The sequence below is a fragment of the Hippopotamus amphibius genome, chromosome 15 (genome assembly GCF_030028045.1).
Source record: "Hippopotamus amphibius kiboko isolate mHipAmp2 chromosome 15, mHipAmp2.hap2, whole genome shotgun sequence".
Lineage (NCBI taxonomy): Eukaryota > Metazoa > Chordata > Mammalia > Artiodactyla > Hippopotamidae > Hippopotamus > Hippopotamus amphibius.
The window spans coordinates 27,210,787-27,227,402 of record NC_080200.1 but is presented as its reverse complement, the minus strand read 5'-3'; the positions used below and the strand labels follow the sequence as shown (position 1 = coordinate 27,227,402).

Here is a 16,616-nt window from a genome sequence, read left to right as displayed (position 1 = left end):
CAGCAGAATTAATATTGTGATTTTCAAAACTGTGTTATAAGATTTGCCACTTCTACATAGGTCTCTCAGAATGCTTGCCCTAGGGACACTCCCAGAAACCAGCCACCTTTCTGTGACAAGCCCAAGCCACACAGAGAAGCCCAACCATGCTCCCAGCCTGCAGTCATCAACTACCAGGCATCTTGGGTCTCAAGACCAGTAGTGCCTTTAGCCCCAGCTGCCACTTGAATGCAAACATATTAGACACTCTAAGTAAGAACTGCCCAGCTGAGCCCAAACATGGAACCAAGACAGATACTAACTTGTTTTTTAAGCCACTAAATTTTGGGGAGAGTTGTTGCACAGTAACGGATAATGTGGACCATGAACAACAAAATGGAGTTACTAAGGAAGAACTTAACACACATCCACCCCCGGATGCAATCCAAACTTTTGACACAGCCGTCCTGAGACCATCTGGAACTTGTTTTCTTTACTCCCTAAAGACCACAGCTTAGCAACCAATCTGCTGTCCACAAGTGACTGAATGCCACCAATCATATTTCTGTAAACATACATCTATACCATGCCTCTGGAATGTCTTTGTCTGCTGCTTTTATAAACTCTAGCCATTTTTTATTTCCTTTGGAGCACATTCAAGTTGTTGCTAGAATTCATGCTTCTCAAATTGCAATTTTAGGATCTCAAACAAACTCTTTTTTTCTTATTTGCAGTCTTCTGCATTTTGGGGGTTAATAACTAAAATACCTTCTTATCCAATCATTTGCTGTTTTTATGATCTTCACCACATGTACATATCACTTAATATAAACTTAATTTTGCAAAAAATGATATACCACATGTAGTTTCCCATGACTTTTTAGAAGTCAGCATATTTTAAAATTCATCTATGTTTTATATATTGCTTTGGTTCATCAATTTTCATGGCTGTTTACGGTGTTAATACTCGAAAATGTATCCATTCTTCTACTGATGGACAAATTACTTCCGAGTATTTGCTATTATGATCAGTATAAATATCTTTATACATGATTCTTGGTGCTCATATGCAAAGAGTTATCTGGCATGTATAGGTTCCTGTGTATTACAACAAGCAGGTATTCAACTTTGCAAGATGTCAATGATATGTTATGAATGCCAGTTATTCCACATACATTCCAAAACTCAGTATTGCCATACATCTTATACTTGCTCATTTGTACTTGTAAAATCACACCTGTAGTTCTACTTTACACTTTCAAACTAATGAAGTTAAGCATCTTTTCATGTTTTTGGAAATCTGTATTTTCTCTTTTGTGAAATAAGTAGTCATGTATTCAGGTTACTTTTTTCTATTAGATTTTAGTTTTAATCAATCCATACAAATTGTTCAAATTTTCCATAAAACATATTGGGCATGCTGTGGAAAGATTTCCTTCTGTTTTGTGTCTTGACTTTTCATTTCCTTTTTGGTATATTTTGATAAGCTTAAGTTCTTTATTTCAATGTGAGCAAAAATATAAATATTTTATATAGCTTATTTGTATCCTGTTTAAAAACTCCTTTCCTATCTTGAGGTCATAAAGTTGTTTCTTACATATCCTTTCAAAAGTCAGTTTTGGGTAGGCATCCAGTTTTTTTTCTATGCGGATGAATCATTTCTGCTTCTTAGAACCATTATTGAGTAGTTTATTCTTTCCCCGTACTCATCATGTCATGAATACTTCTAACCTTTTACCATTTTTTTCAGCAGGTTTTTTGGTAAATACCTTTTTATCTGGTTAAAAAGTTCCTTTCTACTGCTGCTTGGCTAAAAGTTTTTACCATGAGTAGGTGCTGAATATTTTGGTTGTTTTTCTACATCTATTGAGATGAACGCATGGACTTCAGTTAATGCTCAGGTGGTGCATAGCATCTGTAAGTTTCCTAATGTTAAAATAACCCATGTATTCCCATGAAAAATCTGTATTTACCATGTGTTAACTACGTTTAGGTACTTTTGTGTTACATCTGCTAATGGTTTGTTTAGTATTTTTACATGTCTGTTGATGGATGATATTGGCCTGGAATTTTTCTTTCTTATATTTTCCTTGTCTGATTTTGGTACTGGGTTATATTAGCATCATTGTGCTTATACATTATCTCCTTTGAAAGATCCTGCAAAAGACTTAATCTCTATTACATGCAAGTTTGATAGACCTCGCCTTAAAAATAACTAGGCCTAATATTTTGTGTGATTTTATTTAGATTTAATTTTTTGATTATTTCAGGACTATCAATGCTTAGGGAATGCTATGGTCTGAATGTTTGTGTCCTCTCAAAATTCATGTTGCAATCCAACCCCAAAGGTGATGGTATTAGGTGGTGGGGAATTGAAAGGTGATTATCATGAGGGTACCCCCTCATGAATAGATCAGTGCTCTTGTGAAATAGGCCCCCAAGAGCTCCCTCACTATGTGAGAACACAATTTATGGAGAAGGCACCAGAAATGAACCAGGGAGAGGGTTCTTACCACAATACAACCATGTTGGTGCCTATCTTGGACTTCCCAGCCATAACTGTGAGAAATAAATTTCTGTTTATAAGCTACCCAGTCTCTGGTGTTTTGATATAGCACTCCAAACTAAGATTGGGAAGTTATCTATGAATTTTTCTTAGGTAATTAGAGAATTTAAAAGAATGGTTGTGGGGAAAGCGACATTGGAGGCGTTCCTCACAAGTCTGAAACAATGAGACTGATTAGTCCAGGAGGCAAAGCTGAAGTCACTGATTTTGGCTTTGCTTAATCTCCACCCCTAATAACATCATTTAGGAGTTTGGTGTGTGTGTGAGAGAATGTGTGTTTTAGTGTCTTGGCAAATAGAAAAAAACTAACAGTTTTTAAAATGAAATAAGTATTCCCATACTTAAATGCTTGCCTACTCCTGATAAAATTGGCAAAACTAGATGCTAACCTCTGTGAAGCTCAACAATTTTAGTATGACTTGTTTTTAGCTTGCTCAAATTATTGTTCACATGTTAGAAATACTTTACTGGGATAAATAACTTGTTAAAAGACATAGTCCATTTTTTGGAGGAAAAAGCACCTGAACTTAGAGCCTTTATTTCTGTCCAGTGGCCCTCAGAGTATGGGATGGAGTGAGAATCACCTGATGGAGGTGAAGATAGAATGTAAGAGTGAAAGTTACCTTGTTCATTTGACCTCCTAGGTGGACAACCCAAGTTCCAAGTTGTTCCCAGGCCTTCCTGGTGGCTGGTAACCAGAGAACTCAAGGAAGCAGGCACAGCATGGGGGCCAAGAGTCATACTCCCTATGGCTACAGTGCAAGATAATTTTTAACAACATTTATCAGTAAATTAACTTGCAAAAGCAGAAGTTGTCTAAATAGCCTTTAATTCTCAACTTAATACAGCAAAGGTAATCACTTTATGAGAAAAATAAGTGAAATACCATGCATTTTGTGATTTGAAATAATGTGACTTTAGATCTGATGCCAAGTTTAGAACAAGCAGTCAGGGAGAAAACTCACAGGTCTTACACCTGCAGTTTACAGAATGATTTTATTTTCAGGTGAATAGCTTAGGAAGCAGGGGAGAAATAACTCAAAAGTTTTAACAACCACCAAGTACAGAAGTTGCTTTTAAACTCTTACAAAAACAAATTTTAGTGACAGTGAGGTAGCTCCAGGTCACCTGCTTACATTTCCTCTCTAATGCATTCTTCTTAGTATAACTGGCTTGCATAACACTCAAATGCAGTTTCAAAAAAAAATAGAATCCTAGACTAATCTGATGTCTGGATTTTATGGCTGGATTTTTGCAAAAATCAATATGCTTTCCAGTGATGCCTGTGAAAGCTGGTGGCTGTTATCATTCATCACTAGAAAGAAAATACAACACTAACCCTTTGATCTCACAAATTTTCTACTTTATAGTCAGTAATAACTTAAGAATATATGAAAAAAACATTTTATAGCAGTTTTCCTAATATTCCTAAGGTTATCCTGCATCATGAAGTCTCTAATGTTTGATGAGGTCTAAATTCTGAAGTTTAATGCACAATTAACTAATCTTCATGATTTTCTCCCAAGGATGAATTCTTTGATATTTCGTATGGAATGAACTTCAGTTGGAAGGTTTCTCCCCATGCATTTAACTTACAGTTTTTCTCCAGTATGAGTCCTCTGATGATTTGTAAGGGATGAGCTCTGACTGAAAGCCTTCCCACATTCTTTACATTTGTAAGGCTTTTCTCCTGTATGAATTCTCATATGTGTCATAAGGGATGAACTCTGTCTAAAGGCTTTCCCACATACTTTACAGTTAAATGGTTTCTCTCCAGTATGAATTCTCTGGTGCTGAATGAGAGCTGAACTTTGGTTGAAGGCTTTCTCACAGTCATTACATTTATAAGGTTTCTCTCCAGTATGAATTTTTCGATGAGTATTAACTGCTGAGTGGGAACTGAAGGCTTTTCCACATTCCTTACAATTATATGGTTTCTCTCCAGTATGGATTCTGTTGTGTATGTTAAGCCGTGAGATCCAGGAGAAAGCTTTCCCACATTCATTACATTTGTAGGGTTTTTCTCCAGTATGAATTCTTTGATGTTGTATAAGAGCTGAACTTTGGCTGAAGGCTTTCCCACATTCTTTACAGGCATAAGGTTTCTCACCAGTGTGAATTCTCTGATGTATAATAAGGGCTGAGTGATAACTAAATACTTTTCCACACTCATTACAGTTAAAGGGTTTCTCTCCAGTATGAATTCTATGGTGTCTACTTAGCCGCGATATTGAAGTAAAGGCTTTCCCACACTGACTACATTCGTATGGTTTCTCTCCAGTATGAATTCTATGATGCTGAATAAGAGATGAACACTGGCTAAAGGCTCTCCCACATTCATTACACTTATAGGGCTTTTCTCCAGTATGAATTCGCTGGTGATTATTAAGGGATGAACTACCTTTAAATGTTTTTCCACATTCATTACATTTATAGGGTCTCTCTCCAGTATGCATTCTCTGATGTCCAATGAGAGATGTAGTGAAACTAAAGGCTTTTCCACATTCACTACATATATAAGGCTTCTCTCCAGTATGAACTCTCAGGTGCTGAGTTAGAGATGAGCTTTGGCTAAAAGCTTTCCTACATTCCTTACATTTATAGAGCTTCTCTCCAGTATGGATTCTCTGATGTTTACTCAGGGAAGAACTGTGGAGGAAGATTTTCCCACAGATATTACACTTGTAACACTTACGTACTGTGTTGATTCCCAGTTGTTTAAATAGAATTGAATACTGCTGTGAACAGGGTTTCCTTCCTCTGGAAACAATGCTGGGTTTTCTAATGAGTAATAATTTGAGATCAAGATTTTTCCCAAGGTCAATACCTGTAAAGCTCTTCTCCTTCATACAGGTTTTCCTGATGGTAACTAAGACTTCCCTCAAAGGTCTGTTCTTTCTGCCTTGCTGATTCTCTAGTTCTTCCTCATTTATGTAGACTTTTCCCAACTTGAAGTCAAAAGGATCATCACCTATGAGTTGATTCATTACTTCCTGATTTTCTTCTTCGGAAACTGTGGTTTCAAACAAGCTCTCCCATCCTAAAATAAATGAAACATGTTAAGTCTCTGCTGCACTGAGAATAAAGAAAAATGACAACAAAATATACAAGGATGGCTAACAAATGTATCCTTGGAGTCCTTAGAAAAGGGTGGGAAAAAGAAGAGCAAGAGAAAGAAGCAGGATGGAAGATGTGCCCGGGTGGGAAAGAGTCTGAAGAAACCTATGTGTGCATGGGCTGAGGAACCGAGAGGGCAACTCTTCCAGTAGAGGAGCCAGGCCTGACCTAGTAATAAAGCAGAGGTCAGCAGGGTATACAGGATTTCTGCATACAGCAGGTTGTATTGTTATTCAGCTTCATCTCCCAGGTCAGCCACTAGTGCACTCAAGCCAGATCCAAGAGAAAACTGCAGAGAGGCTATCAACAAAAAGTAGAAAAAAGAACTGCCCTTAAAACGTTCTTTAAAACACAGGGCCTCAGCTAGTGAAGTTTTGGGGCTCATTTGAGTGCTTTGAATAATGTTGTAATGACCTTCACTGATTCACTCAGACAATATCTACTGAGTATCCACTACATACCATGCAAAGGTCAAGACTCAGGGTTACAGGGAACATGCCAGCTAAGAGTCCAATTTTCAGAAGGTTTACATTCTAGTAGCCAATACTGACAATGACCAAGTAACCAAATAAAGTACTAGGAGTAATGAGAACTGTAAGAAAATAAACAAAAACAAGGCAATGTGTAACATGAATGAACAACCTGATATTTTAAACTGGGTAATGAGGAAGTAAGATTAAAGATGAGATCTAAATAACACATGAGAGCTGGCCATGCAAAAATGTGGGTATAAAGATGATTACAGTCGGAAAGAAGGGCCATTACAAAGGGCTTAAGGCAGGAATAAGCTTTGTGTGTTTGCAGACCATAAAGAATCAGTGTGGCCTAAGCAAGGAGGCAGGGGAGAGTGCTACAAGGGAAGGAAATGAGGTGGGCAGGGGCAACATCATGTGGCATCTTGTAGGAAGGTGTTTGGAATTTCTTCTAAGGATCACTGGGGTGCAGGAGGGAAGTGATGGTTTTGTTTAAAAAGGATCACTATGGTTGTGTGACAAAAGGGCTGTAATTGGGGGCAGAGGAAAAGAGAACAAAGACAGGTACAGTGCAGCCAATTAGGAGGCTGCCACAGTCTTCCTGGATGAAGATAATGGCAGTTTGCACTGGCATGGAAGTAGAAGCAGGCACACTGGGACATTTTAAAGGCAGAGATGACAGGTATGTTCAGCTATGAACAGGGGGTACAGAATAAGTGAGAGGACTCAAGAATGATGCCTAGCTTTTAGCTTGGGGAACCCAATGGAGATGGGTGTTATACAGTGATATAGGGAATACTGGGAGAAGAGTACATTTTTGAAAATGATTTTCTGTCTACCTTTTTGATCACTTAGGATACAGTGCAAGAAATAGGATCACTGATTCAAAAGGAATGAATGTAATTTATGAAAGAGCTTAATTTTTTCAACTAAAAAGGAAATATATAATCATTGTAAGAAAAATTAAGAAAATACAGAAAACTATAAAAAATGAAAATATAGTTCACCCATAAACACATCATGCAAATATAATCACTGCTATATGTGGAATTTAGCTCACCAGAATTTTTCTGTATATAAAGAAAACACTTTTACTTAAAAAATTAATGTGGGTTGAAACTAAATTTCCCCCTACCCCCACTTCACTTAAAAAAAATCATGAACTTCTCTACACGTCAATAAATATAGGCTGACATCATCATTTTGATGGCTACATAATATTCCAGTACATGAATAGGTCATATTTAATAAATCCCCTTCAGTCATTTAGCTTTCTTTACTCCTAGTAATGCCTCATTTATAACAAACATTCTTTTACACTATCTTTGCAACTCTGCACAATTATGGAATTATTGTCTTAAGATAAATTTCTAAGCCTGGGATTGAGTTTCATAAAGCTAGAAAAATTTCCAATCAAAATCCCACTACAGGTACTGCTTATTGCCCAGAACAATAGCAAAACACTGCATTTGTATTTCTTAATCTTTGGTAATATTCCCTATCAAAGGGAAAAAATGGTATCTCACTGCTTTAGTTTGAAATTCACTGATTTATAATGAGTAGTTTTTCAAGAAATCTTTTTAATCGTAATTAAAAAGGCACATAGCTCATGCCTTTGTGCTATAATTATTTGGACCTTTTCCCACTTATATTTACTTTTGTATTTCATAGCTATGACAGCAATACTAATAGGGAAAAATGGGAAACTAAAATTTCCAAAAGGAAGATTGTTTAATAAAATATGGCTTAACAACACACTAGAGTTCTTTCAATGAGGCAGACCCCTATTCAGTGCTGGCTAAATAATTTAATGACATTCATAATTAAAAACAGGCTCAAGAACAATATGTATAATCAATGTTTCTGTGTGTGCATGTGCTCACATGTCTTTCTCTCTCATGTACAAACACACTCAAACAAATATTCACAGTTTGAAAAGATAAACAGTAAAATATTAACAATGGCTCAGCACGGTTGGTAAAATTTCAAGCAAAGCTCCTTTTTTTGCTCCTCTGTCTCTCTCTTTTTTTCACAATACCACTCACACCTTAAACAAATTAAAAACAACTAATTTTTTAAATGCGTGCAAAAGAAGAACACAGTCAATTTGAAACTAATGGTTTCTTTGCCAATCAGAAAGCTCACAACCAAATTTGAAACTCATCCGTGGCTACCATCCTGGTTCTTACAATAGGTATGTTTATTTCCTACAGTTCTGGTTGGATTTCCATTTTATTAATATTGTTATTCTTACAGTCAGACTCCTCCAATTGTCCATGGAATATGGTAGAATATACATTAGCATGTGGTAGAAAAAGATCCCTGAAATGAAAAAAGACTTGGGTCTTCAAAGCAAAGGGTCCACGAATGCCGAACAGTATAAAAAACAAAAATTTCTGCCAAACATCCTTGATAAAACCTAGTAAATCTTCTGAATTCCAAAGATGAAGAGGATATCTTATAATATTTTAGACAAAGACAAAAAAGGGGAAAAAGGTTTTCTGTACAGTAAATAGAGGGGTAAAAAACCCAGAGGACTTTTAATCAATACTCAGTGCCCCAAAACAGTGGAGCAAAGTCTGAACAATTCTTAGGGGATAGAAACTGATGACAGAAATAAATTCTAGATGCCAAACATAATTCCCACAGGAGAGGTAAAAGAATTGATATTAGACACGCACAAATAAAGCACACGTGGACCTTTCTGAAAACATTAGTCAGGAAATATTCTAGTCAAACCAAAGGAAAAAATCTGAAGACGGAGTTCATGAATAGAAACACATGACTGAACTGACATAGAAAGGCTATCTCTTGCCATCAAGAGAAATAAATTCTGGACAAGCAGCAAAACTCAAAAGAGTAAGCCATCCTCTGGTGTCAAAGACAAAACAAATTTCAAAGTAGAACAGAAAGCAAGAGCTTGTGATTCAGCAATCCACAGGGATTTTAGAGATTGAGAGATATGTCTTAGCAGCCAGGGTCTGGGACATACTATTTTAAAATTTTTCACACAAAAGAATTAGGAGAAAGGCATGCTGAATATCTGCAAACCTTCTGCCTAAATTCAGTAATTGTTACCATTTTGCTAACCCTGCTTTTTTTCTCTTGCATAGTACATAAATACACGTGCATTGTTTGTTTGTTTAGCTGAATCATGTGTAAAAAGTTACAGATAAGCCAAAGCAAAAACCAAGATGAGGAATGCATTGTAGTGATAAAAGGTTTGTTAAAACCATAAAAAGAAAATAAAATCAATCCAATAAAAGCAAGAAAAAAGGGGGAAGATATGAATCACAAACCTTTACACATTACATATTGTATCACATACTCTGCATTCAAATTAGAAAGGACATATGACAAAAGTGCAACCCATACTGGAAGCATTCAACTCTCCCTCTGAACATGCTGTACCAAGTACTCAAAAAGGTCGAGTGAGGACATGCCCTTCCCAGCATTTCCCACCTGGCCTGGCACATCAAGGAAGGCCTTGGTCAATATCTCCTGAGCACAGCCTGCTCACTGATCAGCAAAGCCCAAGCAGTCAGAAAATGCTATACCCACATCCCAATTACTGTCACTCACCTAGACATGTGCTTTGAGAAACTCCATTTTCCACCATCCAGGGATCTTCCCCTTGCTCTAACTGGAGGATAATTTTTGGTTTGGAAAACAGAATCCCTGTTCATGAGCAAGAAAGAGAATGAATCCATGGTGCAGACATGAGTGGCCAGTCTGGCACTCAGATTCAGCCCCAGAGTCTGGGGCAGAGGGACAGCTGAGAGCAAAGAGATTTGTTCTGAGAAGGGCTTAAAATTGGGCTCCCAGAGGATGGCCAGGAGGTGGTCTCAGGAAGAAAATTACGGCTCTGACTGTGCACTCCTCTAAGCTAGAACCTCCTGTGAGACCCAGAGGGACAGAGTTCAGGGGCAGAAGACAGAAAAAGCACAGAAAGGATGCCCATCACCAACTCTACCAAGCTGAGACTTGTCTCAGCAGTGGAGGGCAAAAGCAACCGCTACTTTCTGAGTCCACCTGTGGGCTGAACCTGGCCATGCCCTCCAAATGTCCTCCTTGGAGAGGGCACCAAGGTGCTCCCCCAGCAGATTCTACATCACAAGGAAAGGTCCTTACCCAGTGAGAACAGGGTGCTGTAGTTCTCCAGCATCACCTCCTGGTACAAGGTTCTCTGTGCAGGGTCTAGGCACAGCCACTCGTCCCGGTTGAAGAACACAGCCACATCCCTGAATGTCACAGATGCCTGTAACAGAAACCCATTCCTGCTCACTCAGGACCATGCACCCGGTGGGATGACTGAGCAGCAACCCTGTCACAGCTCTAGATTCTGAGCATTTTAAGCTGAATACTTCCTGACCACCCCTCAATTACTGAGCACATGCATACTTGTCCCCTACCTACTGCCAGTGAAGCACTGTGCCCCCAGAAAAATGAAACACAGCAGCCAAATAAGGTAAAGCATTTAAAATCATTACATAAAATCAGAATAATGGAAACACAGAACTCTGGACATGGAAATGTACAATCACCTAGACCAAACTCATTTTCCAGGTGAGACAGGGGAACTGGGTTTTACAAGTAGCCTCCAGTACACTCACTCAGGGAGGAATAGGTGTGCTTGGATTCTGTCATCACCTTGGACCACCTGTGTCCTGGGCAAGAGGATAATGACAGTCACAGTAAGGGAAGCTCTGAGAATATCCCAGGCATGGCTTTCCTAGGAGTGGGCCCAGTGTGGTAGGCTGCACAACCTTTGAAGAGCCAGATGAGAAGGCTCCAGTTGGGACTCTCTCTTTCCCCATCCCAGAAGCCTCTGTTCTACCTCTGTCTGATACCAAGGAGGACCCTATGGTGCCCTCTAGTATACAAAAAGCCTTTCCATGTCCCCCATTTCTTGTTTGTAGGAGATGGGCTTCAGTCTCCTAGACTTTCCTGAATACCAAGGGGCATATTCAAACAGTTGCTAATCAGGGAAGTGGGGGAATACAGAAACAAAGGAAGAGCAGTCAAGAAACAACAGTGCAGCCAAAAAGCAGAGTCCTGGTTCCTGCTCAAGGGACATACATAACCATATACCTTCAAGTTCTTCTGCAGGAACTAAGGCCCCACCCATGTGGAGGATGGTTACTTAAGGCTGAGCACAAGAGTCCTGGAACACTGCCCTGTTACCTCACCACTAACCAATCAGAAGGAAGTCACATACCCTGCAGCCCTCACCCCATTTTTTTTTTAAATAGTAACTATCTCACAGGATTCCAGTGAGTTTTTTAAGTTAATTAATTAATTAAAATTTTTTTGGCTGCATTGTCTTTGTTGCTATGCACAGGCTTTCTCCAGGTGTGGAAAGCAAGGGCTACTCTTCATTGCAGAGCATGGGCTCTAGGTGTGTAGGCTTCAGTAGTTGTGGCTCGCAGGCTCACCAGTTGTGGCTCATGGGCTCTAGAGCGCAGGCTCAGTAGTTGTGGTGCATGGGCTTAGTTGCTCTGTGGCATGTGGGATCTTCCCAGATTAGGGCTCAAAGCCACGTCCCCTGAATTGTCAGGTGGATTCTTAACCACTGCACCACCGGGGAAGTCCCCTCACCCCAAATTTTGCTTAAAAAACCTTTTCCCTGAAAACCATCAAGGGGTTCAAGTTTTCTGAACACAAGCCATCCGTTCTCCTTGCTTGGCCCTGCAATAAACCTTTCCCACTCCAAAGTCCAACATTTTGGTTAATTTGGCTTCACCGTGAATCAGGCACATGAACTTGCCTTCTGTAATAGCTCCAGCTTCACTGCATCACAAGTCACCCCTTTTAAACTAGTGGCCCCATTCTTTCATTATTAAGAATCTTTTTTAAAAAAAGCAAATTAGTAATGATCAATAAGCAAAAGCAAAAGCAATGTTAACCTAACTTTCTACCACAAGAAACAAGGTTTGTTAACTTCTTGCTGTATGTCCTTTCAGATTTTTTAAATGATTATATGGCCCTAAATTTAAACGAAAATGAAGTAGTACATAGATAACTTTATCCCACGACATTTTTTATTTACTACTCAGTATAAATTACTTACAGCTTATTAGATAGTTTACTTAACTAATCTACTGGTAGGCATTTAGGTTCCTTCCATTTCTGTAACCTTAAAAGTGCTGGATTGAGTATTACAAAAAAGGATGCAAAACTTATTTCCTTAGGACACATCTCTAGAGACAGAAATAATTCCACATTTTCTCTTTATCCCCAAAACCCAAAAAGCAGGTCACAAGGCCAGGAATGTTCTCTGACTGCAAAGGGCAAAAACAAAAATAAAAGGCTGCTGGAAATAAGGGAGAAGACTCCCAACCCATCATCCATCTTCTTTCTGAATGTCTTTCTTTGTCCTTACCAAATGTCTGTAAATCTTTTTAATGGCTAAATAAATCATCTGCCAATCTCACAACTCAGGACTGTTTTCCTTTTTTTAAAAAAATTATTTATTTTCCTTTTTTTAAAAAAATTATTTATTTATTTATTTATTTATTTATTTATTTATTTATTTATTTATTTATTTAATTGGCTGTGTTGGGTCTTCTTTGCAGTGCGCGGGCCTTCTCCAGTTCCTTCTCCAGTTCCACAGGCCTTCTCCAGTTCCTTCTCCAGTTCCGGTGAGCAGGGGCTACTCTTTGTTGTTGTGCACAGGCTCCTCATTGCCATGGCTTCTCCTGCTGTGGAGCATGGGCCCCAGGCACGTAGGCTTCAGTAGTTGCAGCATATAGGCTCAATAGTTGTGGCTCACAGGCTCTAAAGCGCAGGCTCAATAGTTGTGGCGCACGGGCCCAGCTGCTCCGCAGCATGTGGGACCCTCCTGGAGCAGGGATCAAACCCATGTCCCCTGCACTGGCAGGAAGACTCCCAACCACTGCGCCACCTAGAAAGCCCCTCAGGACTGTTTTCGCAAGGATCTGGTAACCATTTCTTTGAATGCACCAACATCCCCAATTCCTGGAGGAGATGGACTTGTCACCTGACAAATTTCCAACCACAAAATTGGGCTACAGCACTTACAGTGAGCTTTCTGTCTTTGCAGTCTCTTTAGTGAACTGCCCATTACATTTTGACTTAATGTTTATTCAAAATAAAAGTATTTTCTTTTCTACCTTTATGGAAAGGTTTTCTGGTTGGGAAAAGATTATGTTTTAAATTATAGTTTCCCAAGTGAAAGGGCAAAGAAGGGAAGAAATCACTGTGAACCAGATGCTTCCCACCTCAGGGAAGGCTCACTTCCCCAAATCTGTCCCTGCAAACCACTGCCCAAATTGTAACTTCTTTTCCTTTCACCATCTGTAGGAGCCTAACCCTGCTTGTATGTGAAAAATGGCACAACAGTAGGGAGTATCCCTGACCACACCTGCTACTCAGAGGTCTTTCTAGGATCTTCTTAGAAAATCAGCTGGACCCTTACCAGGTTCCTGGAGTAGACTGGTTCTCAGTACCTTGAGGGTAAAGACCTCCTCTTTGATTTCCTAGTGTTCTAGAAAGATTTGAATCCCCCATGTCTCTGCCCTTCATAAGGCAAAACAGACCTGGATCCCTCACAAAGCTCTCGGTGTGGCACTGGCATGGGACTTGTGGGCCCATTCATTTCTTTGTCAACAAACACTAACTGTAAAGTAAAATTCACACTGAGACTGGCCCTGTGGCAAGGGAAACACCTTCTTTCTGGAGTTCCTCAACTCCCAGGGCTTCTGGTCCCTCAATGGGCTTCATTACCTAGAAGACCTCAACAATAGATGAAGCATGTTCCCAATCTCTGAATCCAGAAGGTAGTTCAAGAAAGACTTCACTCACCAGAGCCTGGGCTGGCAGCAACCTTGTGGCCATTTCTCCCCACTGCTGCTCCTCTTGGAGAAGGCACCTGAAATGGAGAAAGAAACTGTGAGGTCTCTTCATCCTGTCTGCACTCCCATTCTCATTAGGGTTAGACCAGGTTAAGAAGTCTCGGCACACCGAGCACCCTGCAGAGGGAAACCAGAGGGAACCTGGAAGCCCAGGCATTCCTGAGTTGGAGGGACCCTGTACTTGACCATCAAAACCCGGGAGTGGGCAGTGAGCCGACTTCCAGTCACTGGGCCTGCTACCTTTCAGTGGTTTATGAATAAAGATGAATCAACCTAAGGGATTAAAATCGTCTGACGAGCATTAACAGTGTAAACGGCAGTCACATAGGGCTCACAGAGATGTTAAACTAATGAGAAATGACACAAATATTCCACACACCTGCACTTAGGTATTTTGAACTATGGTAATGATAATAATAATTCTTCAAATGTCATTTTAAGAATTGGTGTCCTTTTCAGAAATAGCCAATCAAAAATTAGTCCTCTCTCTTCCTCTTGGAAGCTGTGTTTCCTCTTTGAAGAGAGTTACCAAAGCTCCTTAAATGTAAACGGAAACATTCCCTATCCACCTTCCTTACCCCCACCCCCCTAAAAATACAAGACTCAGAAGAAATACCTTCGTGGTCTAGAAATGAGTTAAAAATTTAGAGAAAAGGGAAATAATTTAGCAAGCGGACAAAATTAAACGAAAAAGGGAATGGTTAAATCACTCTAAGAGAACAATGCCAAAAAATAAGGTTGGCAAAAACCGGATACACATAAAGTTACACTCTAAGGAGAAAAAAACCCAGCAAACTGTAAAAGCCGACAACCGCCCCAGGGTTCACGGACCCTGCAACCAGACACAGCTTCCTGCAACCTCTTCTCGAGGGCCGTTTCTCCGGGAGCCTGGCCCCAGGCAGAGGCCACGCCGTCGGGCGGGGGGACCTCCCCGGGCAACGCCCCCTGCTCGGGCCGCGTTCACCTGCCAAGGCCGCCTGGGCTCGGACACTCGGAGCTGGGACCCGCGCAGCGGCTGGCCCTGTGTCCCGGCCCCGCCGTAGGGACCGCACACCCCGGGTCCACTCTCACCGGCTGTCTGTACCTGGGCTAGCCAGGACTGGGCCGCCAAGCGGCAGCCCCGACTGCAGGCAAGGGGAACACCTAGGGCAGGGATATTTGCTGCCGTGTCGCCGCCGCCGCCAGGCCGCCGGGCAAAACTGCGCGCGCGCATAGAAGAACCGCTGTGCTCTTCCTCTCGAACTATATTTCCCAGACGTCTCCACTGCACGACCCTCTACGGGGTTCGAGAAGGGCCAATGCCAGGAAGGCTGGAGAACGCCGTCTTGCTGGAAGCCTTGTCTTTCAGCCTCTGCTGTAACCAGGTATCCTCTCGTGCACCCTTTTTATGCATAATTATGATGACAGTGATGATAAGAGGGAAAACTGAGTGTGTAATAGAAAACGTGGAAGACTAACCGTTAGCTGATGCTTATTCTTTATTATCGAGAAAACTGTTAGAATCTATTTAACAAACATTTGAATTTAAAAAAAATTGTCTAAATTTTGTAACCAATGATAAAAGGTATATTTTTTAACTGACACATTAGGCAAAAACACAAACATGGACCTAGTGTTGCCCTTTTCATGACACTCATTACTTCTTTTAAAAGGGTTCCTTTAAATTGTAAAGCTTATCTTCCAGTATTGACTATACTCTCCTTTTTTACAACTACATCTTCATTGTCTGGCATTGTACCTACCAAATAATACATATTCAGTAAGTGTTGAATGAATGCTTTTTTAAAATATCCACCATTACAGTGTACAAAAACAGAGCTAAAACCAAAGGTCACCTTAAGGTAGAAAATAAAGAGAAGAATTAAGATGTACCAGGAAAATAATATGAAAAAGAAATCTGGGATCACAGTGTTACAAAGACAAAGATCATTTCAAAGTAAAAATAGTTAAGTTGGACAAAATGTGTTGTTAGTATTGATAAAAGATAACAATACACATTACTAACCATTAGGGAAATGCAAATCAAAACCACAATGAGCTTTACATCCATTAGGATAGCTGCTAGCAAAACAAAGACAAAAACAAAATAATACCGAAAACAAGTGCTGGTGAGGACTTGTTGAAATTGAATCCTTGTGAATTGCTAGTGAGAATGTAAAATGGTGCAGCTGCTGTGGAAAATAGTATGGCGTGTTGTGTTAAAAAAAATGAACAGCGTGAGAGTTGAGAGTTAAGTTTTATTTGGGGCAAAATGAGGACTATAGCCTAGGAGACAGCATTTCAGATAGCTCTGAGAAACTGCTGCAAGAAGAGGGGGGGGATGGTTAGTATATACGTAATTTTGGTGAAGGGAGAGTGCATGCAATCAAGCACATATTTTTTTGCAGAAGATTTCTTTTTCTTTTTTAGATTTTTTTTAATGTGGATCATTTTTAAAGTCTTCATTGAATTTGTTACAACATTGCTTCTGTTTTATGTTTTGGTTTTTTGGCTGTGAGGAATGTGGGATCTTAGCCCCTCGACCAGGAATCAAACCCGCACCCCCTGCATTGGAAGGCAAAGTCTTAACCATTGACCACCAGGGAAGTCCCTGCAGAGGGTTTCTGC

General features: G+C 40.0%; 1 protein-coding gene across 1 annotated transcript in view; it reads right to left on the bottom strand.

The window, feature by feature from the left end:
- Nucleotides 1-15,194, bottom strand: part of ZNF879 (zinc finger protein 879) — a 65,482-nt gene extending 50,288 nt beyond the window's left edge. Inside the window, exons 1-4 of the mRNA XM_057709044.1 lie at nt 15,094-15,194; nt 13,960-14,026; nt 10,267-10,393; nt 4,194-5,585 (exon numbers count right to left, since the gene is read on the bottom strand). Coding sequence (XP_057565027.1) covers nt 4,194-5,585; nt 10,267-10,393; nt 13,960-13,992 — 1,552 coding nt within the window. The 5' untranslated portion in view covers nt 13,993-14,026; nt 15,094-15,194. The remainder of the gene's footprint in view (nt 1-4,193; nt 5,586-10,266; nt 10,394-13,959; nt 14,027-15,093) is intronic.
- Between the last annotated feature and the right edge of the window lie 1,422 nt (nt 15,195-16,616).